This window comes from Neolamprologus multifasciatus, chromosome 7 (assembly GCF_963576455.1).
Source record: "Neolamprologus multifasciatus chromosome 7, fNeoMul1.2, whole genome shotgun sequence".
In the NCBI taxonomy this organism is placed as follows: Eukaryota; Metazoa; Chordata; class Actinopteri; order Cichliformes; family Cichlidae; genus Neolamprologus; species Neolamprologus multifasciatus.
The window spans coordinates 38,471,181-38,495,848 of NC_140445.1; the positions used below are offsets into that span (position 1 = coordinate 38,471,181).

A 24,668-nucleotide genomic window follows, 5' to 3' on the forward strand; every position below is an offset into this window, starting at 1 on the left:
TGGTCATGTGACTGCATGGCCATATCTCATTGGTAAAAAAGTTACCGGAAACTCCACTGGCAGCATGTTATCTAATGTGTTAAACTAATTTTTATTTTTTTTTAAGTAACGAGTCGAATTTTTACCGTTTCTTCTTCATAAATGTACTCAAGTAAAAGTAAAAAGTATCGTGCAAAAAAGGTACTTTTAAAGTACATTTTTTCAAAAACGTACTCAAGTAAATGTAACGGAGTAAATGTAACTCGTTACTACCCACCTCTGCTGGGGAGGGAACTCAAAACTGGATTATAGATGGCAGACAGTTGGTGTCGTAAAGCACCGCCTCTGTTCAAAGATGGTCGCTCACAGTGGACATAGATGGCTTCTTTCACTCCTCTTTCAAACCATCTGTCCTCTCTGTCCAAAATGTGAACATTGGTATCCTCGAAAGAGTGTCCTTTGTCCTTAAGATGCAGATGCACTGCTGAGTCTTGTCCTGTGGAGGTGGCTCTTCTATGTTGTGCCATGCACTTGTGAAGTAGCTCAAAAACCTGATTCAGTTTGATGAGTGACTCATTAAAACTCTATTCAGTAAAAAGAATCAAATTTACAATCACTAAACAGTGTCCAGCTGTGTATTTGTTTGTGTTTTTAAACACCATACTTACCTGTAACACAAGAGAGAATGTTAACACAGGAGACACGCTGCCTTTCGCCTGGCCAGTCTTGCCAGAATGCAAGCTTACGGCAGCTATGCACCCCACTCAGTTCACAAAGCACGCTGCTGCCCCCTACTGCCCAAAGTGTTATACACTCTTTTGGCAACAGAGAACTTACATGACGTTGCAGATTTAAATTACACCAATAAACCAGCAACATAAAACATGTATAATAATCTCCATATATCACGCCACTTAACTCAAAATTGTGACCACATGTTTGTGTGGATCACACAAACATGTTGGATAACTAACCACACATCTTCTGCGGATGTAGGCTTCCTCCCATCCTTCTGTGTCTGCATGTAATCCCAGACACACTTGATGATGTTGAGATCAGGGGGCCAGCAGTTCTTGTTCTTCTTTGTAATGAAGATAGTTCTTAATGCATTTGGTTGTATGTTTGGGGTCATTGCTCTGCTGCAGAATTAATTTGGGGCCAATAGACAATCAATTATACTTCTGAAAGCATTCTTTGTTTACAGCATTTTTTTCACACCTACCTAAAACATTTGCACAGTACTGTATATTTTAAAATATATATTCTAATATATATTTCTACATCTTTCTACATTTTTATTAATATGTTTGTGGAAGAAGGAAAAGACCTAATTAAAAAAATACTATCACTATCACTTCAGTTTACCGGTTATTAACGCCATAAATTTAGTCTCTGTTGAACTAAACATATACCTCCGGTTACTCACTGAGAAACACCGAAACACCTCCCACTGAGCATGGGAGAGCCAATCACAACGCAGAATGGGTCAGCAAGTCTCCATGGTAACGGAGTATCGTTTGGGGAGGGGCAGACTGGGAGAAAGAATCTAAAGGTTAAAGTGTTAAAACTCCTCAGTCGGACTCCTCTCTGTGCTTACCCCGATCCTCCTCCTCTTGGGCTTCGTGTTTACCTCTTCATCCTCACTAAGCTACAGACAGCGGACACACAGCAGGACAGGTAACACACCTTCAGATCCTCCATTACGCTTCCATTTTCTCGCTTTTGGAAATCAGAACCTTTGAGGATGAACAAGAATCAGCAGGAAGTGTGGAGATTTAAAAATAAAAGCAGGGAGCAGACACAACAGTAAGAGCCTCAAACTAACAGCTGGAGCATCGGCTGTTGATTTGTATGTCTGTGTATGAAGAGCAGCTACTGTTTTCACAGGCCCGACACAATAAATACACACATTTATGTTACCATACACTCCACACACACACACACACAGATATATATAATATAATATAATGAGGTTATCTAGTGGAGGCAAAGCAGTAAGGTGACAGAGGCTGAAGCTTCATTTAACATTCAAATGATTTAGTGTGACCACAGAGCAGGAAAACGATCCTGCTGCCTGCGTTTGTTTAACGCATGTGGTTATTTTGCTGAGAGTAGCTGCAGTTGTCAGAAAGATGAAGGAAATCTGAAATATTTCACTGTACAAACTTTATTTGTAGAATAAAATAGAAATATTCCGTGTGGTACTGTGATATAATGTACTTCAAATCTGAAATACTTGTACTTCAGTTTTTATTTTAACCATAATTTCGTAAATAAATAAATATTTTGCTTCATTACAAACTGCTGCTGATATCGGGCCTGCTCTCTCCTTTTTAACTTCTTTCTTGGAATGAAATTAAAACTTTTCCTTCTTTAATTTTTAATGTTCAGCCTGCAGGTGCTTCCAGCCTCCAGCAGGTGGAGCTGTTTGTCTTTTAGAATCAGAATATTTTATTAATACCTAGGGAAATTATCTGGGTTACAGTTGCTCCAGTACAGTAGCATTGACAAAAACAAACTAGACTATTTATCAATACAATATGTTAAGATGTGAGGAAAAGCACAATTTATACAAGTCACCAAGTAAAACATTCAGGGTTGACAAATTATAAATAAATATCAAGAAATTGACAGCAACATTACAGAGTAAGAAGATGTGCGAGCTGTGGATCAGTTGTTGATTTTTTTAAGACTTCAAGCTGTTATAAATATCTGGATCAGTTTAGACACAAACTCTGTGATCCTCTCTTTTTTAACATCTCTCATACAGGTGAGCGAATTTAAAATAGTCTTCAGATGACTGACAGCAAGACAATGTAATATGAAAAAACAAAAGAAATAATAAAACAGTACAAGTAACTTGAATATAACATTAACATATAAGAACAAAAGGATCAAAGGCAACAAAAATGAATAAAACAAAACAAATGCTGAATAAAGCAGATAAATTAGAACAGAAAAATGAAATAGATTTAAATATATTTACATGAAATCTAATCAGTTAATAAATGAAAGTAGAGCTGAATGAAACTTCATTTAAAAGCCAAAACAATAAAATAATACAGAGGGCTTTCACAGTTTATTTTAATTTCTTTGATGTTTTAGTAAAATAGTGAAATAAATAAGTTCACAGAGTCGGTGAATGTGTAAAAAGAAAGATTACAAAATTGTTTGCATTATTTAAATATTTAATATTTGTGCATTATTGATAATATTGATATTTATTTTTTAAATATCATAATTAATGTAACCATGTCACTCTTCTACAGTAAAGATAAATCACAGTAAATAAAACAAAGGAAATAATGCTTATAATGCAGACTCAACAAAAATCCAGACTGAAGAGTTTTTAACCCGTCCTGCTGCTTGCAGGTTCTCAGTTCAGACTGATCCAGTTCAGAGTTCAGAGAGAAACACAGGAAAAAAGTAAAATACAGAAAAACTCAAACGTAATGAACTAAAAACTCTAAACGACCAACTAAAACCAAAACACAGGATGGATAATAATCAATAAGAATTAATAAGAAAGAGTCCCACAATATCGATCTCAATGTTCAATGTTCCGTGACATGATCTTCATAGAAATAAGAAAGAAATGAAGAAACAGTTATCAAAACAGACTATCTGACCACAGCCCTCATGTCCAAACACACCTGGGCCTGTAGACAGAGCTAATAGGGGGTCAGGTGTGGTTGTGGCCTCAACCTAAAGTCTGGTCCTGCACACAACAGTGAAGATAATCACAGGGATAGAAAAACATCCATGGATGGGGTTTTCTGGAGCGTCCTGGTTGGCTGATCATGGCAGTTCAACGGATGACGCTTTGTCTAAATATGATTTAGGAGATATCTGTCACACCTCCAGGAAGTGACATTTAAAAAATTTTTTTAACATAACATTTCATATTTTATCTGGCTGAGGTCAGACAGACACACACAGTACACTGTAGGCTGAGTTAAGGTATAGATCAGCTGTCAGAGTGAAACCTGATTGGTCTGTGTTATGTCAAGGATGGCGGGCACATCGAGACACGACAGAGAGATGGCGATGAACGCCAAGCGCCAGCTGTCCGAGTGTTCAGACCCCATAGAGAGACTCCGGCTGCAGTGTCTGACTCGAGGCTCGTCTGGGATCAAAGGTTTGGGCAGGTGAGCTCCACCACTTCCCACGTGTGCTCACACATCCAACATTCCAATCCAGAAGAAAAAGAAGAAGGAAAAAAAAGAAGGAAATTCTGTGTTTATAAAGATGTCAAATCAAATCACTTTTATTGTCACATCACATGTGCAGGTACACTGGTACAGTACATGTGAGTGAAATTCTTGTGTGCGAGCTTCACAAGCAACAGAGGTGTGCAAAGTACAATAACATAAGAACAAGCAAATATAAGAATGGCTAAATCTGAGAATTATATGAATAAATATATGTACAATATAAGAGTGTATGCATATTACTGAATGTGTATACTAAATATGTATATTTACGTATGTGTATATATGTGTGCGTGTGTGTGTGCACATATTTTACAAATTAAATAGAGTAAAAATAAAATAAATATATAAAATATACAGAGGTTGGTAGTACCAACATAAAAAATCTGAGTTAAGAAACAGAATCAAAATTATTATAAGTTCGCAAACACGTAAAGATGCCCGAGCTTCATCATCACACTGAAAAATAGACTCCAGTCACTCGTTCCTTTTTCCATTTTATCAAACTGAACAACAAATGTCAGCTTCTACAAACATGAGAACCTGCTGCGAAGCTGCTAATTCTTCTGTTGTGTTAGCCCCCCTAATGTAAAATCCCTGGACCCTTAAAAAAAGATTTTTTATTCTCTTTAGAAGTAAAAAAAGTCTGTGTTTTTAATTTCAGACTGCTTCAGAGTCCTTCGCAGGTCTCTTTTCTCCATGATCAGAAACTATAGGGACCTCTATAGTCAACCAAAGCTTGTCACTTCCATCTGCAGTTGTCTGTTCTGGGCCCTTCCCTCAGATCAGTTCATGACTCAGGCAGACATTCTCAGTTATTCTTTAATGCAGTGGAGTAAATGTCGTGGAGTGTAGGTCCTCTGCCGGCTGTGATTTGTCCCTTTAATGCAGTGGCGGCGGGTTTCGGGGTCAGATGAGAGTAATGAAGCACTCACATCGATGTTTACGCTGAGGTTTTCCTGTCAGATCATCGCTGAGTCTGCACGGCTGCAGGATGTTGTTGTGTTTGTCTTCGTCGTGTTGTTGCTCTTCTTGTGGTTTTTACTCCGCTGATGTTCAGCTGTACACTCTGCAGTAACCTCAGGTCCTGTAATACGCACATTTACTCCCAGCACTGCAGTACTGGAGTACTTTCAGTTTGAGCTGCTGCATACTCTGCTGCTCTACAACTGGATGATGATTTAAAAACACAAACAGTCTGTTAAAGTTCATAAGATCAGTTGGTGAGCTGCAGACACAGTAATGACAGTATTCATACTTCACACATCAGAATCTGAATCCTTCATCCAGCGCTGACTAAAGGAAACAATGTTTCTTTTTTCTAAAGCTACATGAAAGCGGTAAAGACAGAAGTGAAACTGTCTGTTCTGAAGCAGCTCAAATATCAGGGGACTCAGGACTAAAAATACAGTTTACTACTTCTTTACTTTAACTGACATATAGACAGTTATAGTTTTTTTTAAATAAAGTTTTACTTTTCAATGGTATAAAACTGAAATGCTGCTGTCTGATTCGCTGATTTTGTTTGTCAGGACCTTCAGAGTGATGGACGACAACAACAACCGCTCGCTGGACTTCAAGGAGTTCATGAAGGGGTTAAATGACTACGGGGTGCTGATGGAGAAGGACGAGGCCACAGCCCTGTTTCAGCAATTTGACCGTGACGGCAGCGGGACCATCGACTTTGACGAGTTCCTTGCCACTCTCAGGGTAAATCAGACCAACGATGAGAGCATGAGATGAGATGGCCTCCTATCAGTCAGCCAGAACTAAAAAAATACCCTCAAAGTCCTCCTTCCATACGTTTTTAACAACTGTGGTTTCAATGCTCGTATTTCAAGGTAGACAGCTGCTCTGAATAAAAAATAGTTGTGAAGGCCCCTAAATGGCATGGATGTTTTAATCTACAGTCAGCGATCGTCTGTTTCAAACTACTGAATGATGTGTCATAAGCTGGACTGAACTGAATCTTCACTCCTTTAACTTCCCCTTCTGTTAACTGCAGCCGCCGATGTCCAAGGCCCGGAAGGAGGTGGTCATGCAGGCGTTTCGGAAGCTGGATAAAACGGGTGACGGGGTGATCACCATCGAAGACCTGCAGGGTGTTTACAACCCCAAGTACCACCCCAAGTACCAGAACGGAGAGTGGACGGAGGACCAAGTCTTCAGGACATTCCTGGATAGCTTTGACTCTCCGTATGACAAAGACGGAAAGGTAACGAGCTTCTGACAGGAATGCCAGACAGGCGGTGTCTGTGTGGGTGGAGGTCAGTGACTGTGGCCCACAGACCAGTAGCTCCTACACTGAAACAGACTTTAGGTGTGAAACTTTCCTCAGCGTTGATGAAGCTTTATGCTCCTCTCTGAAGGTGACCCAGGAGGAGTTCATGAATTATTACGCTGGTGTGAGCGCCTCCATCGATACAGACGTCTACTTTATTGTGATGATGAGAAATGCCTGGAAACTCTGAATTAGCGCCGTTCTGGTAATCGAGCTCCGTGGTGTTTGGGTGGTGGTAGGAGGGCAGCGAGTATTTCCATTTTGAGGTGTTTTCCATTGTAGAAAAGCTGTGATTAAATTTCCTCACTGGGGAATCTGGTAATGTTCTGCAGGGTATGTTGTATGGTTTTACTTGTAAATGTGTTCCAATGAGATGGACTCAAAGAACCAGACAACATACAAACTCAGCAGTGAAATCGTTCATTTAGCGTGTTAGTCCACGCACTGCAGGCTGCTTCACTCTGGCTTCTTACTGTGGTTCAACCTAACCAATCAGCTTTTTCTCTTTCACTTTCTGGATGTAAACAAACTGCTGTGTAAACAAACACAGCCGTGCTGTTTCCATGCAGATATGAAACTCGCGCAGAGGTGATCAGTTCTCATGATTTCCTGCTCCACATTTTTATTCTTGCACTCTCCCAGAGCAGCTCTGCATGATTCACACTTCAAAATCATCCTTCTTTATCTTATACTGCGCCTTAATGCAGCCTGCAGTTCAACTTCTGTTTGAAACAAGCTGCTTTATCTCCTCCTACTTTTAAATCAGCTTTCTTCTGATTGGATGATTTGTGAAGTCTGCCTTGGTTGAGCACTCAGTGCTCATGAGCTGTAATGTTTACAAAGATCTTTTGGCTCATAGGGAGCCATGTATTTTTACATATCATTACCTTCATATTTTAAACTTTAGCAGGAGCATCTGACACCATAATATCATGCACATGTTGGAAAATGTGGAAAATAAGGTGATGAAAAATTAAACATCTTTTAAAAGTTAAGTATACCCCAAGTAACATGTCTGTAACACACCCAAAGAAAGATTCTAGGTCTGACCAACCGTCTCAGTCGTGGGCAAAAAGATGACAGTCAATAAAATTCTAAAAGATAATTTATTGGCAAAAAAATCAAGAGAAAGGATAAAACAGTCCAGTGTCCCATTTATGAATCAAAAAAAAAACACACAGTCCCAAGGCCAGAGCCAGCTATGCCACACTGCCAGTTGCACTCCACATGTTGCCTTTAACAGGGTTAGAAGTTTTCCTCTGAGACCCACCACCCTGCAAGCATGTAGCCAGTGGTCACTCCAGCCTTTGCAACTCTGCTGCCTTTAGGCTGTGGCATATAATAGGCCCTGGCCTGCACAGAGAGACAAAACGACACAGCAATGTTTGTAGTGTGGGCTATAAGTAGACCAGTGTATCAGTGCAATCAAGTACACCTGCCTCTAATTAGTCCAACCCCATTCCAGCCATTGGCTCACCAAAAATGTGACACACACAAAAAACCACTCCCAACCCAGTGCAACTTCACACAATAATATGGAGCTGAATTAACACAGGCACATTAGTCTACCATGTTACATCCCTCCCTGCTGAAATGGTCCCAATGACCATGTAATCTATAAATATTAGTCTCCAAATCTCTGTGGAGGCAGTCCTTTGGTCGTTCTTGTTAACCGTCTTGGTTCTTGATGAATGGGTCCTGTCTCGATGCCTTCTGGGCCAGCCTCGACAGGGATTTCTGTAGGAAGCCAAAACCCAACCCAGGGTGGAGCAGCTGGAGATCTACCAGTGTGTGGCAATGCATTTCCAGTTTTTAAATCTTCCTGCCTGGCTGTCTCCACCTCACTCCTAGAGTTCTGCATATCTTGTTGCATAGGTAACAAACAAGGTCTCATTAAGTTACGATGCATCACTTTTTCAATATTTCCCCCTTCTTTTCTAATCACATACACCAGCAAATCAGGATCTGCTTGTTTTATGACGACATAAGGTCGCTGCTCCCACCTATCTGCCAACTTACCTCGGCCCCTTGCTCTCAAGTCCTGTAGCAATACTCTCTCTCCAGGCAGCAATGGAAGCGCATCTGCTTTCAGGTCATGATATTTCTTTTGGCGGGACATTTCAGAGTCTCTATGGTCTTGAGCTTTTCGGAAGGCATATTGCAGCCGCCTCTGATGGCATTGCACCCAATTGCTCACAGAAGAGCAGCCCACATTTTCAGTAGGTCCCATCAGCCGATCCTGGGGAAGAAATCCATGCCTTCCAAACATCAAATAATGTGGTGAATATCCTGTAGAATTGTGCACTGTATGGTTATATACCTGGATCATCTCAGGCAGGTGATCTCGCCAATTTCTCCTCTCTTCACCTAATGTGCCCAGCAACCCCAGAAGAGTCCGATTAAGCCGTTCACAGGCCCCATTTCCAGCTGGGTGATAGGGTGTTGTATGATCCTTCTTTATGCCATACAATTCACACAGCTCCTGCACTAGTTGCGATTCAAAGTTAGGACCTTGGTCTGACAGTAGTCATCTCGGTGCACCGAAGGGCTGAATTACCTTGCTCCAAAGTGCTTTAGCTGTTGTCACTGCAGTCTGGTCTTTTGCAACTGCAGCCCAAGCAAATTTACTGAAGTGATCCACCATGACCAAAACATTATGATACAGATCTTCTGGACAACCTATAGACAAAAAGTCTACAGACAACAGTTCCATGGGTGCAGATGTCTTAATGGGAATCAAAGGAGCATGTTTCGCAGCAGCCGCTTTACGCAGGCCAGAGGCCTTACATTGGGAGCACCAATTTATAACATCAGCATTTAATTTGGGCCAGAAATATCTTCTTTTAATGAGGGATATTATTTTTTCTGGGCCCCAGTGTCCTACATATTCATGGTACAGTTGCCATATAGAATACTTCTGACCCTCAGGAACCAAAATTTGAACTACTGGATTGACCTCCTTGGTATCATGTGATGTCCGACACAGCACTCCATCTTTTAGTGACAGTCGTTCCCAGTGCCGCAGAACACAGAACAGGTTTAGACTCCTGTTGCCTCTCACGCGTATTTGGCTGATGGCCCCTCTGTAGATACCAGGCCACCCTTCTTAGCGTTGAGTCCTCCCCTTGCAAGCCAGACCACTGAGATGGTGTGCGTTCAGGAAACAGAGGCACACCACAGGTTACATTTTGTAAACCCTCCTGGTTAGAGTTGTGTAACATGGTAGACTAGTGTGCCTGTGTTAATTCAGCTCCATATTAATGTGTGAAGTTGCACTGGGTTGGGAGTGGTTTTTTGTGTGTGTCACATTTTTGGTGAGCCAATGGCTGGAATGGGGTTGGACTAATTAGAGGCAGGTGTACTTGATTGCACTGATACACTGGTCTACTTATAGCCCACACTACAAACACTGCTGTGTCATTTTGTCTCTCTGTGCAGGCCAGGGCCTATTATATGCCACAGCCTAAAGGCAGCAGAGTTGCAGAGGCTGGAGTGACCACTGGCTATATGCTTGCAGGGTGGTGGGTCTCCAAGGACAACTTCTACCCCTGTTAAAGGCAACATGTGGAGTGTAACTGGCCGTGTGGCATAGCTGGCTCTGGCCTTGGGACTGTGTGTTTTTTTTTGATTCATAAATGGGACACTGGACTGTTTTATCTTTTGATACTTTTTGTCAATAAATTATCTTTTAGAATTTTATTGACTGTCATCTTTTTGCCCACGACTGAGACGGTTGGTCAGACCTAGAATCTTTCTTTGGGTGTGTTACAACTGGCGTTGTCGACAGGATACGGCCACCATAATCTGTAGTGGGCAAAAGCAAGATGACTGATCAGAGTGAATCACAGTCTGGCCCAAATAGAGAAGCACCAGTTTCTAGTGCAGGGTTTAGGCCCTTTGGTATGATCCCTATGTTTAATATGGTCACAACTAAATTTAGAGGGAAGGATTCAGATATTAGTCTAGGTGAATGGAAAAGTAATTTGCAGACAACATTTGCTTTGCAAGGAGTTCCTGTAGATTTTAGAGCAGAATTGACACTCTGTTGCTTAGAGGGCAAGGCTAAAAGAGAGATTTTAATTCTACCACCAGAGAAGCGTAGTTCACCTGAGCTAATTTTTAATGAGTTAGATAAGTTGTATGGGGATAAAACAACTGCTTCGGTCCTGCGCTCTCAGTTCTTCAACGCTCGCCAAGAAACACATGAAGACATCAGTTCATTTGCACTGAGATTACAAGAACATTTTCTCAGGTTAAAGAGGAAGGACCCTAGAGGTATGAATGACGAAGATATTCTTCTCAGAGATCATCTGGTTGAAGGCTTGAGAGACACTGCCCTTAGAGGTGAATTCAGAACAAAAATTCTAATGAATGATCAGTTGACATTTGCAGAAATTAAAGCAGAACTAATCCTGAGGGAACACGTTTATGGTGAAATGGTTGATCCAGTCCAGTGTTTTGCTGCCAAAGGGGAAAGATACAAGACCTGTAATGCAAAGGATATGGAACAGATTAAATCAGAGTTGTGGGAGGACATGAACAAGCAAATGACCACACAATTCAATGATTTATCACAGACTTTGATCAAAGAAATCCGATTAGAACTTCATCAAGCTACACAAAAGACTTTGGACTGGAAACAGACTGACCAGTACAGATCAAGAAAGAAAGAAGGGAGCAGACCCAGAGTTTACTCAAACAGGTATGATGAACAAGGTAGCCCCATCTGTAACACTTGTTCCCAGCCAGGCCACATAGCGCGGTTCTGCAAAAGCAAGCCTAGATCTGGATCGTTAAACTAGACGACACCACTGTGGCGGCCCAGACAGTGGGTTGTGTTGATGCCAATGGGCCTCAAACTGATGTGAAAAAACTGATTGGAAAAGTTCCTAAAGTCAGCTTGTGTCTTGATGATGTCCCAATACAGTGTATTCTGGATACTGGATCAAATGTGTCACTGATAAAGAACAGCTACTTCTCTAAACACTTTGGCAGTAATGGTATGAAATTGAAGGATGCAAGCAGCTGGCTGGCGCTCGAGGCTGCAAATGGACTAGATATTCCATACCTGGGTTATGTATTGCTACATGTGAAGATTGGACAGGTGGAACTCCCTGAATGTGGTTTTTTGGTGATTAAGGACCAATGTTTAACCGACAGTGAAGGCGTCCTGGGTATGAATGTTATTTCACAATGTTACAAAAAAATGGATCAGGAGAAGCCATCAGCCTACCTCTCCTCTAGTGGGGCCGAACAGAGAGCTTGGACTACTGCTTTTCAGATTTGTGCCAGTCAGGCACGGTTTGCGGCTTCAGATGGGTCCATTGGGTATGTACGTACCATAAATCGCCATCCTATACAGATTCCTCCTCGGAGTGAGATGTTGGTTTGGGGCCGTACGAAGACTGGAGTGGACGGCAGGGATTATCAATGCCTGGTGGAACCTGTCGAGGTGGGTGAAGTCTTAATTGCTAGAACAATATCTACAGTCCACGATGGGAGGCTTTTGATTAGGGTCCAAAACCTTAATGACTCACCAATGTACCTTTACAGACATCAGAAGTTGGCTAAGACTTTTATTATTGACCCAGCAGATATCATACAAGAGAATAGTGTGAACATGACTCGTGTTGGTGTAAACACAGTTAGAGTGAGTATGGACCAAACGCAAGCCCTGCCCAAGGAGAAATGCATGTTTCCTGATTTAACTGGTCTTCATTTGTCCACAGAGGAATTGGAGAAACTGCAGGCTTTATTGCATAAGCACAGAGCAGTGTTCGCTGTGCATGAGGAAGAGTATGGATTGACAAGCACCATGCAGCATTCAATTTCTACGGGCAATGCTGCACCAGTCCGTGAGCGCTATAGACAAATTCCACCAAAGTTATATCAGGAGGTGAAGAGTTTGATTCAAGGTATGTTGGATGCTAACATCATTGTGCCTAGTTGCAGTCCATGGGCTTCTCCAATTGTGTTAGTCCGTAAGAAGGATGGGACACTTAGATTTTGTGTGGATTATCGTAAACTTAATGCTGTGACCCATAAAGATGCTTACCCTCTTCCAAGAATAGAAGAGTCACTTGCCAGTTTGGGTAACGCAAAGTATTTTTCCACACTTGATCTTGCCAGTGGATATTGGCAGGTTGGGGTGTCCCCACCAGACAGAGAAAAAACTGCCTTCACTACACCCATGGGTTTGTTTGAATTCACCAGAATGCCCTTTGGCTTGTCAAATGCACCAGCCACCTTCCAAAGGTTGATGCATGTATGCCTGGGTGAAGAAAACTTACAGTCTGTACTTGTCTACTTAGATGATGTAATAATCTATTCTCCAGATTTTGACACCCACTTGGTTCATTTGGATGTAGTCCTTGGTAAACTGTCCAAGCATGGCCTCAAATTAAAACCCAATAAGTGCTGTCTTCTAAAACCAGAGGTTCAGTATTTGGGTCATCGTGTTTCAGCAAAAGGGATTGCTCCAGACCCTGACAAGATTAAATGTATTCAAGAATGGCCTATTCCAACTACTGTGAAACAATTACAATCATTTCTGGGTCTGGCAGGCTATTATCGGAGATTTGTGAAAGATTTTGCAAGAATTGCCCAACCATTAAATCAAATATTAGTTGGAGCATCACAAAATTCAAAGAGGAAGGATGTTCCCTTGTCCACTAAATGGAACTCTACATGTGACACAGCCTTTAGTGCTTTAAAAATGGCTCTAACATCTGCACCAGTGTTGGCTTTTGCTGATTTTAATCTACCCTTCATCTTGTACACAGATGCCAGCAACCAGGGCTTAGGAGCCCTACTTACACAAGTTCAGGATGGAAAAGAGAGAGTAATTGCTTTTGCTAGTAGGAGTTTGAGCCCTTCTGAGAGGAATGATAAGAACTATAGCTCCTTCAAGCTTGAATTTCTGGCCTTGACCTGGGCTGTAACTAAGAAATTTGCTGAATATCTGTATTGTGTACCCTTTACAGTTTACACAGATAATAATCCTTTGGTACATTTGAGTTCAGCTAAACTTGGTAGCTTAGAGCAGAGATGGGCAGCACTCCTGGCTAGTTTTCAATTTGAGATCAAATATAGGCCAGGGCGTATTAATCAGAGTGCAGATGCACTATCCAGATATCCATCACCTGTAATATCTGAGGTTACAGAGGGACAAAGGGAAGAAGTAGAGGTTCCATCCTTTAAACAGGTTGAAGTAAATGTGGTCAGAGCAATGTGTGTTGGCGTAAGCAACTCTAACCAGGAGAGTTTACAAAATGTAACCTGTGGTGTGCCTCTGTTTCCTGAACGCACGCCATCTCAGTGGTCTGCCTTGCAAGGGGAGGACCCAACGCTAAGAAGGGTGGCCTGGTATCTACGGAGGGGCCATCAGCCAAATAAGCGTGAGAGGCAACAGGAGTCTAAACCTGTTCTCTGTCTTCTGCGGCACTGGGAACGACTGTCACTAAAAGATGGAGTGCTGTGTCGGACATTATGTGATACCAAGGAGGTCGATCCAGTAGTTCAACTTTTGGTTCCTGAGGGTGAGAAGTATTCTATATGGCAACTGTATCATGAATATGCAGGACACTGGGGTCCAGAAAAAACAATATCCCTCATTAAAAGAAGATATTTCTGGCCCAAACTAAATGCTGATGTTATAAATTGGTGTTCCCAATGTAAGGCCTGTGTCCTGCGTAAAGCGGCTGCTGCGAAACATGCTCCTTTGATTCCCATTAAGACTTCTACACCCATGGAACTGTTGTCTGTAGACTTTTTGTCTATAGGTGGTCCAGAAGATCTGTATCATAATGTTTTGGTCATGGTGGATCACTTCAGTAAATTTGCTTGGGCTGCAGTTACAAAAGACCAGACTGCAGTGACAACAGCTAAAGCACTTTGGAGCAAGGTAATTCAGCCCTTCGGTGCACCGAGACGACTGCTGTCAGATCAAGGTCCTAACTTTGAATCGCAACTAGTGCAGGAGCTGTGTGAATTGTATGGCATAAAGAAGGATCATACAACACCCTATCACCCAGCTGGAAATGGGGCCTGTGAACGGCTTAATCGGACCCTTTTGGGGTTGCTGGGCACATTAGGTGAAGAGAGGAGAAACTGGCGAGATCACCTGCCTGAGATGATCCAGGTATATAACCATACAGTGCACAATTCTACAGGATATTCACCACATTATTTGATGTTTGGAAGGCATGGATTTCTTCCCCAGGATCGGCTGATGGGCCTTACTGAAAATGTGGGCTGCTCTTCTGTAAGCAACTGGGTGAAATGCCATCAGAGACGGCTGCAGTATGCCTTCCGGAAAGCTCAAGACCATAGAGACTCTGAAATGTCCCGGCAAAAGAAATATCATGACCTGAAAGCAGATGCCCTTCCATTGCTGCCTGGAGAGAGAGTATTGCTACAGGACTTGAGAGCAAGGGGCCGAGGTAAGTTGGCAGATAGGTGGGAGCAGCGACCTTATGTCGTCATAAAACAAGCAGATCCTGATTTGCCGGTGTATGTGATTAGACAAGAAGGGGGAAATGTTGAGAAAGTGATGCATCGTAACTTAATGAGACCTTGTTTGTTACCTATGCAACAAGATATGCAGAACTCTAGGAGTGAGGTGGAGACGGCTAGGCAGGAAGATTTAAAAACTGGAAATGCATTGCCACACACTGGTAGATCTCCAGCTGCTCCACCCTGGGTTGGGTTTTGGCTTTCTACAGAAATCCCTCTCGAGGCTGGCCCAGAAGGCATCGAGACAGGACCAGTTCATCAAGAACCCAGACGGTCAACAAGAACAACCAAAGGACTGCCTCCACAGAGATTTGGAGACTAATATTTATAGATTACATGGTCATTGGGACAATGACCATTTCAGCAGGGAGGGGTGTAACATGGTAGACTAGTGTGCCTGTGTTAATTCAGCTCCATATTAATGTGTGAAGTTGCACTGGGTTGGGAGTGGTTTTTTGTGTGTGTCACATTTTTGGTGAGCCAATGGCTGGAATGGGGTTGGACTAATTAGAGGCAGGTGTACTTGATTGCACTGATACACTGGTCTACTTATAGCCCACACTACAAACACTGCTGTGTCATTTTGTCTCTCTGTGCAGGCCAGGGCCTATTATATGCCACAGCCTAAAGGCAGCAGAGTTGCAGAGGCTGGAGTGACCACTGGCTATATGCTTGCAGGGTGGTGGGTCTCCAAGGACAACTTCTACCCCTGTTAAAGGCAACATGTGGAGTGTAACTGGCCGTGTGGCATAGCTGGCTCTGGCCTTGGGACTGTGTGTTTTTATTTGATTCATGAATGGGACACTGGACTGTTTTATCTTTTATCTTTTGATACTTTTTGTCAATAAATTATCTTTTAGAATTTTATTGACTGTCATCTTTTTGCCCACGACTGAGACGGTTGGTCAGACCGAGAATCTTTCTTTGGGTGTGTTACAGTTGCTTACGCCAACACACATTGCTTTGACCACATTTACTTCAACCTGTTTAAAGGATGAAACCTCTACTTCTTCCCTTTGTCCCTCTGTAGCCTCGGATGCAACATGTGATGGATATCTGGATAGTGCGTCTGCACTCTGATTAATACGCCCTGGCCTATATTTGATCTCAAATTGAAAACTAGCCAGGCATGCTGCCCATCTCTGCTCTAAGCTACCAAGTTTAGCTGAACTCAAATGTACCAAAGGATTATTGTCTGTGTAAACTGTAAAGGGTACACAATACAGATATTCAGCAAATTTCTTAGTTACTGCCCAGATCAAGGCCAGAAATTCAAGTTTGAAGGAGCTATAGTTCTTATCATTCTTCTCAGAAGGGCTCAAACTCCTACTAGCAAAAGCAATTACTCTTTTCCATCCTGGACTTGTGCAAGTACGGCTCCTAAGTCCTGGTTGCTGGCATCTGTGTACAAGATGATGGGTAGATTAAAATCAGCAAAAGCCAACACTGGTGCAGATGTTAGAGCCATTTTTAAAGCACTAAAGGCTGTGTCACATGTAGAGTTCCATTTAGTGGACAAGGGAACATCCTTCCTCTTTGAATTTTGTGATGCTCCAACTAATATTTGATTTAATGGTTGGGCAATTCTTGCAAAATCTTTCACAAATCTCCGATAATAGCCTGCTAAACCCAAAAATGATTGTAACTGTTTCACAGTAGTTGGAATAGGCCATTCTTGAATACTTTTAATCTTGCCAGGGTCTGGAGCAATCCCTTTTGCTGAAAGACGATGACCTAAATACGGAACCTCTGGTTTTAGAAGACAGCACTTATTGGGTTTTAATTTGAGGCCATGCTTGGACATCTTACCAAGGACTGCATCCAAATGAACCAAGTGGGTGTCAAAATCTGGAGAATAGATTATTACATCATCTAAGTAGACAAGTACAGACTGTAAGTTTTCTTCCCCCAGACATACATGAATCAACCTTTGGAAAGTGGCTGGTGCATTTGACAAGCCAAAGGGCATTTTGGTGAATTCAAATAAACCCATGGGTGTAGTGAAGGCAGTTTTTTCTCTGTCTGGTGGGGACACCCCAACCTGCCAATATCCACTGGCAAGATCAAGTGTGGAAAAATACTTTGCGTTACCCAAACTGGCAAGTGACTCTTCTATTCTTAGAAGAGGGTAAGCATCTTTATGGGTCACAGCATTAAGTTTACGATAATCCACACAAACTAACACAATCCGAGAAGCCCAGGGACTGCAACTAGGCACAATGATGTTAGCATCCAACATACCTTGAATCAAACTCTTCACCTCCTGATATAACTTTGGTGGAATTTGTCTATAGCGCTCACGGACTGGTGCAGCATTGCCCGTAGAAATTGAATGCTGCATGGTGCTTGTCAATCCATACTCTTCCTCATGCACAGCGAACACTGCTCGGTGCTTATGCAATAAAGCCTGCAGTTTCTCCAATTCCTCTGTGGACAAATGAAGACCAGTTAAATCAGGGAACATGCTGCCCTCCTTGGGCAGGGCTTGCGTTTGGTCCATACTCACTCTAACTGTGTTTACACCAACATGATTCATGTTCACACTATTCTCTTGTATGATGTCTGCTGGGTCAATACTAAAAGTCTTAGCCAACTTCTGATGTCTGTAAAGGTACATTGGTGAGTCATTAAGGTTTTGGACCCTAATCAAAAGCCTCCCATCATGGACTGTAGATATTGTTCTAGCAATTAAGACTTCACCCACCTCGACAGGTTCCACCAGGCATTGATAATCCCTGCCGTCCACTCCAGTCTTCGTACGACCCCAAACCAACATCTCACTCCGAGGAGGAATCTGTATAGGATGGCGATTTATGGTACGTACATACCCAATGGACCCATCTGAAGCTGCAAACCGTGCCTGACTGGCACAAATCTGAAAAGCAGTAGTCCAAGCTCTCTGTTCGGCCCCACTAGAGGAGAGGTAGGCTAATGGCTTCTCCTGATCCATTTTTTCGTAACACTGTGAAATAACATTTATACCCAGGACGCCTTCACTGTCAGTTAAACATTGGTCCTTAATCACCAAAAACAAACCACATTCAGGGAGTTCCACCTGTCCAATCTTCACATGTAGCAATACATAACCCAGGTATGGAATATCTAGTCAATTTGCAGCCTCGAGCGCCAGCCAGCTGCTTGCATCCTTCAATTTCATACCATTACTGCCAAAGTGTTTAGAGAAGTAGCTGTTCTTTATCAGTGACACATTTGATCCAGTATCCAGAATACACTATATTGGGACATCATCAAGACACAAGCTGACTTTAGGAACTTTTCCAATCAGTTTTTTCACATCAGTTTGAGGCCCATTGGCATCGACACAACCCACTGTCTGGGCCACCACAGTGGTGTTGTCTAGTTTAACAATCCAGATCTAGGCTTGCTTTTACAGAACCGCGCTATGTGGCCTGGCTGGGAACAAGTGTTAAAGATGGGGCTACCTTGTTCATCATACCTGTTTGAGTAGACTCTGGGTCTGCTCCCTCCTTTCTTTCTTGATCTGTACTGGTCAGTCTGTTTCCAGTCCAAAGTCTTTTGTGTAGCTTGATGAAGTTCTAATCGGATTTCTTTGATCAAAGTCTGTGATAAATCATTGAATTGTGTGGTCATTTGCTTGTTCATGTCATCCCACAACTCTGATTTGATCTGTTCCATATCCTTAGCATTACAGGTCTTGTATGTTTCCCCTTTGGCAGCAAAACACTGGACTGGATCAACCATTTCACCATAAACGTGTTCCCTCAGGATTAGTTCTGCTTTAATTTCTGCAAATGTCAACTGATCATTCATTAGAATTTTTGTTCTGAATTCACCTCTAAGGGCAGTGTCTCTCAAGCCTTCAACCAGATGATCTCTAAGAAGAATATCTTCGTCATTCATACCTCTAGGGTCCTTCCTCTTTAACCTGAGAAAATGTTCTTGTAATCTCAGTGCAAATGAACTGATGTCTTCATGTGTTTCTTGACAAGCATTGAAGAACTGAGAGTGCAGGACCGAAGTAGTTGTTTTATCCCTGTACAACTTATCTAACTCATTAAAAATTAGCTCAGGTGAACTACGCTTCTCTGGTGGTAGAATTAAAATCTCTCTTTTAGCCTTGCCTTCTAAGCAACAATGTTAATTCTGCTCTAAAATCTACAGGAACTCCTTGCAAAGCAAATGTTGTCTGCAAATTACTTTTCCATTCACCTAGACCAGTGGTTCTTAACCTGGGTTCGATCGAACCCTAGGGGTTCGGTGAGTCGGTCTCAGGGGTTCGGCAGAGCCTCCGCCATGACATGCATGGCTCATTTTGTGCACCAGTAAAAAAATCACATTTTATTTTTCACTAAAGAGGGGTTCAGTGAATGCACATATGAAACTGGTGGGGTTCGGTACCTCCAACAAGGTTAAGAACCACTGACCTAGACTAATATCTGAATCCTTCCCTCTAAATTTAGTTGTGACCATATTAAACATAGGGATCATACCAAAGGGCCTAAACCCTGCACTAGAAACTGATGCTTCCCTATTTGGGCCAGACTGTGATTCACTCTGATCAGTCATCTTACTTTTGCCCACTACAGATTATGGTGGCCATACCCTGTCGACAATGCCAGTTGTAACACACCCAAAGAAAGATTCTAGGTCTGACCAACCGTCTCAGTCGTGGGCAAAAAGATGACAGTCAATAAAATTCTAAAAGATAATTTATTGACAAAAAAATCAAGAGATAAAGGATAATGTCCCATTTATGAATCAAATAAAAACACACAGTCCCATGGCCCGGCTATGCCACACTGCCAGTTGCACTCCACGTGTTGCCTTTAACAGGGTTAGAAGTTGTCCTCTGAGACCCACCACCCTGCAAGCATATAGCCAGTGGTCACTCCAGCCTCTGCAACTCTGCTGCCTTTAGGCTGTGGCATATAATAGGCCCTGGCCTGCACAGAGAGACAAAATGACACAGCAATGTTTGTAGTGTGGGCTATAAGTAGACCAGTGTATCAGTGCAATCAAGTACACCTGCCTCTAATTAGTCCAACCCCATTCCAGCCATTGGCTCACCAAAAATGTGACACACACAAAAAACCACTCCCAACCCAGTGCAACTTCACACAATAATATGGAGCTGAATTAACACAGGCACATTAGTCTACCATGTTACACGTCCTCTCTTTATTTCATAAATGACTTCATATCTATCCATAAACCTGTCTTTTTACAGTTGGCAATGCATTTCCATTTACAGTTAGATTCAGATGACCTCTGTCTAAAGAGCCATCTGACTGCAATTTAATGTGTTTACAGTTTTTACTAAATTTCATAAGTATTAGAAATGTTACCCCCATACTTTGCTTTATTTAATTTTTTTTATACACATTAGAACACCTCGAGATTATTGCCTTATTTTGATTTGAGTTTTTTGTTTTTTCAATAATTTTTTGTGCAAATCAAAATGGGCCTATTTTGTTACTTTGTTTTTCCAATTTTAAACAAGAAAAAAATAGATTAAACTGTATGGCTGATTGGATGAAAGAGTGGATGGATGGATGTCAATCAGGTGAGGCACCTCATTGTGTGGTTGCCCTCAAAGGTATCCACACTATTGAGTTCCTGTTTCTCTTTATTGAGAGAATACTGCTTATTCAGATCTTCTGCAAAATTTTCAGCCTTTTCACCTCTTATTAGCACAAATCTCAGCTGTTTTCAGAAAAAACTCTTTTGAGCAGAAATTCTGCTGATTCATCTCTTTTCAGCGCAACTTTCTGCTTCTTTACCTCTTTTCAGCAGAAATTCTGCGGATTCACCTCTTTTCTGCAAAGTTTTCAGCCTTTTCACCTCTTATCAGCACAATTCTCGCTACTTCTGCTCATTTCAGCAGAACTGTCAGTCTCTCCACCTCTTCTTTGTGAGAATGAGTTTGGCTCAGTGAGATGAGTAGCCGCCTTGAGACCAGGAGGTCCAGGTTCGAATCCTGCTCATGGCAACCTTTTTTTTTTTTCACCACTTTTCAGCAAAAATTTCTACGTCTTTACCCCTTTCAGTAGGATTTTTTTGCTTTTCACCACTTTTCAGCAAAAGATTTCTGCTTCTTCACCTGTTTTCAGCAGAATTTTCAGTTTCTTCACCACCATACAACTTTTTGCAACTTTTCAACTTTTTCAGCTTTTTTCAGCAGACATCTTCAGCGTTAAGGCATCCACACTGCATTTTCGCAGGAAATGCAAATTTTTCTAGTTCTTTATCTTTTCTTCATCTTCAAGTTGCTTCCGTACGTTTTTCGGCACTTAACTACTTCCTCAGTTTTCAGCCGATTTTCTCAGTTCAAACTCTGTTATGCGCTTTCTGCTAATTCCATACTACTTTCTATTTCTTCTAAATCATAGTATTTCAATCTCAAAACTTGTGCTAAAATGCAGTATTTCAGCTGAATCATAGTATTTGTACCCAATCATAGTATTTCTGCCAAATTATAGTATTTGTGCCCACTTACTATTTCTGTTATGTTATAGTATTACTACTAAGTCGTAGAATTTCTGTTATGTCATAGTGTATCTGCTGAGTATAGTATATGTGCCAAATCATAGTATTTTTACCAAATGATAGTATTTGTGCTAAAACATAGTATTTCTGCCATATTGTGGTATTTGTGCAAGAACATAGAATTTCTGCAAAACCATAGTATATCTGTTATGTTATACTATTACTACTAAGGCATAATATTTCTGCCAAATCATAGTATTCCTTAAAAATCATAGTATTACTGCAATTTCGTAGTATATGTGCAAAAACATACTATGTCTGCAAAATCACAGTATATCTGTTATGTTGTAGTATTACAAGTAAGTCACAGTATTTCTGCCAATTCGTACTAAATCATAGTACTTGTGCCAAATCATAATATTTCTGTTATGTTATAGTATTACTACTAAGGCATAGTATTTCAGCCAAATCATAGTATTTTTGCTGAAACATAGTATTTCTGCCAATTTGTAGTATTTGTACTAAATCATAGTACTTGTAGCAAATCATAATATTTCTGTTATGTTATAGTACTAGTACTAAGTCGTGGAATTTCTGTTATGTTGTAGTATATGTGCTGAATATAGTATATCTGTCAAATCATAGTATTTATACCAAATCATGGTATTTGTGCTAAAACATAGTGTTTCTGCCATATTATAGTATTTGTGTAAAAACATAGAATGTGTGCACAACCATCGTATATCTATTAAGTTATAGTATTACTACTAAGGCATAGTATTTCTGCCAAATCATAGTATTTGTTTCAAATCATAGTATTCGAACCAAATCATGGTATTTGTGCCAAAGCATCGTATTTGTACTAAGTCATAGTATTTCTCTAAATCATAGTATTTCAATCAAATCTCAGTAGTTGTGCTAAAACGCAGTATTATTGCCAAATCACAGTATTTGTACCCAATCATAGTATTTCTGCTAAATCATAGCATTTGTGCCAAATCATAGTATTTGTGCAAAAACATAGTATGTCTGGAAAATCGAAGTATAACTGTTATGTTATTTTATTACTACTAAGTCATAGTATTTCTGCTTTGTCATAGTATTTGTGCTAAAATGTAATATTTCTGCCAAATCATAGTATTACTGCTATTTCATAGAATTTGAGCGAGATTACAGTGTTTCTGCAAAAACACTGTATTTCTGCTAAATCATAGTATTTCTGTTATCTTATAGTACTTGTAGTCAATTATAGTATTTGTGCCAAAGTTTAGTATTTCTGCCAAATCATATTATCTCTGCTAAATCATAGTGTCTGCCAAATCCTAGTAATTTTGCTCAATGATAGAATTTCTGCTATGCTGTAGTGCTTTTTGCTTGATTATAGTATTTCTGCTAAGTCAAAGTATTTCATGTAAATCATAGTATTTCTACCAAGTCCCAGTGTTTCTGCTAAATCATAAATAATGTTTTTGCACAAATTGTATGATTTGGCTCAAATACTATGATTTGGCAGAATTTTCTATGTTTCAGCACAAATGCTCTAATTTGGAAGAAAAAATATTACTTAGTATAAATACTAAGTTTTAGCAGAAATACTATGTTTTAGCACAGATTTAGCTAAATACTATGATTTGTCACAAATGCTATGATTTGGTACAAATACTGTCATTTGGCACAAACACTGTGATTTACCAGAAATACTGTGATTTGGCAGAAATAATATCAATTGGTTCAAATATTATGATTTAGAAGAAAGACTATGTTTTAGTATAAGAACTATGTTCAAACTTCTGCTATTTCTGCTATAAACAAAATTCTGCTTTTTCTGCTAATGTGTGCTAAGACTTTTGACCATTGAAATTAATGGAACATATTTTCAATGTAGTCACTGATTTTGCTTGCCAGGTTGAGCTGTGTTTTAGCTCAGTGAGATGAGCAGCCGTTCTCAGAGCGGGAGGCCCGGGTTCAAATCCCGCTTGTGGCAACAATATTTTCAGTTCACAGTTGAACATTTTTAACTCTTTTCAACACAGATTTTAGCTTCTTCACCCATTTTCAGCACAAATTCCAGCTCTTTCAGCTGTTTTCAGCAAAAACCTCTTTTCAGTAGAAATTCTGCTGATTCACCTCTTTTCAGTGCAATGTTCATCTTTACCTCTTTTCAGCAGAAATTCTGCTGATTCACCTCTTTTTAGCAGAATTTTCTTCTTCTTTACTTCTTTTCAGCAGAAATTCTGTTGATTCACCTCTTTTTAGCAGAATTTTCTTCTTCTTTACCTTATTTTAGCAGAAATTCTGCTGATTTACTTCTTTTCTGCAGAATTTTAAGCCTTTTCATCCCTTATCAGCACAATTATCAACAACTTCTGCTAATTTCAGAAGAGTTGTCAGTCTCTTTTTTTGCGAGAAAGAGTTTGGCTCAGTGAGATGAGTAGCCGCCATGAGATCAGGGCCAGGTTCGAATCCTGCTCGTGCCCGTTTCTTTTCAGTACAAATTTCAGCTTCTTTACTCATTTTCATTAGAATTTTTTGCTTTTCACCACTTTTCAGCTAAAATTTCTGCTTCTGCACCTTATTTATAGCAGAATTTTCGGTTTATCACTGCCATACAACTTTTTGCAACTTATTTTTATCTTTTTCAGCTTTTTTCAGCAGACATCTTCAGCGTTAAGGCATCCACACAGCATTTTCGCAGGAAATGTAAATTTTTTTCTAGTTTTTTTAAATTTTCCTTTTAAACTTTAAAGCCACACAAGAAGAAACAGGCCGCTGTTTCATTCTGATCTAACCAATGAATAAAGTTGGCTCCTTCCTCTTCATCTCTGCTGTTTGTCTTCATAGTAACACTTTGAAGTACTGTCGTGTTTGATCTCTATGTATTTAAGCTGTCATTAAAGCAGGTTTCTTGTACTTGACAGGTAACCCATGATGAGTTTATGAACTATTACAGTGGCGTCAGCGCCTCCATCGACAGCGACGTCTACTTTATACTAATGATGAAAAACGCTTGGAAGCTCTGAATCACATTAAAACTCCAGAATCTAAGCACCTCATGGATTTCCGACAAACAGAATTTGTTTTAAATGATCATAATGATGTGTCTGATCAATTCTGCAGCCTGAATTCTGTCATATTTTCAGTTAGAAGTCATATTCTAAATAAATGCAGTTACACAGATTGGTCTGACTTTTATCATTTTTGTATCGTGTGCACAT

At 40.7% G+C, this 24,668-nt stretch overlaps 1 protein-coding gene across 3 annotated transcripts; it reads left to right on the plus strand.

Moving 5' to 3' along the window:
• The first annotated feature begins 1,467 nt into the window (after window positions 1-1,467).
• capslb (calcyphosine-like b) lies at window positions 1,468-24,630 on the plus strand. 3 transcript variants are annotated; one of them, XM_085168102.1, is made up of 6 exons: window positions 1,468-1,656; window positions 3,990-4,127; window positions 5,723-5,900; window positions 6,196-6,405; window positions 6,560-6,676; window positions 24,372-24,630. In XM_085168102.1, exons 2-5 carry the CDS (start codon window positions 3,991-3,993, stop codon window positions 6,659-6,661), a joined length of 627 nt encoding a protein of 208 aa, XP_085024228.1. In that variant the 5' UTR covers window positions 1,468-1,656; window position 3,990; the 3' UTR covers window positions 6,662-6,676; window positions 24,372-24,630. The 3 variants fall into 3 exon arrangements, with proteins under 3 accessions (XP_085024228.1, XP_085024229.1, XP_085024227.1); XM_085168103.1 differs by lacking the exon at window positions 6,560-6,676 and adding an exon at window positions 17,698-17,801; XM_085168101.1 differs by lacking the exon at window positions 6,560-6,676 and having other exon boundaries at window positions 1,470-1,656.
• Window positions 24,631-24,668: the final 38 nt, after the last annotated feature.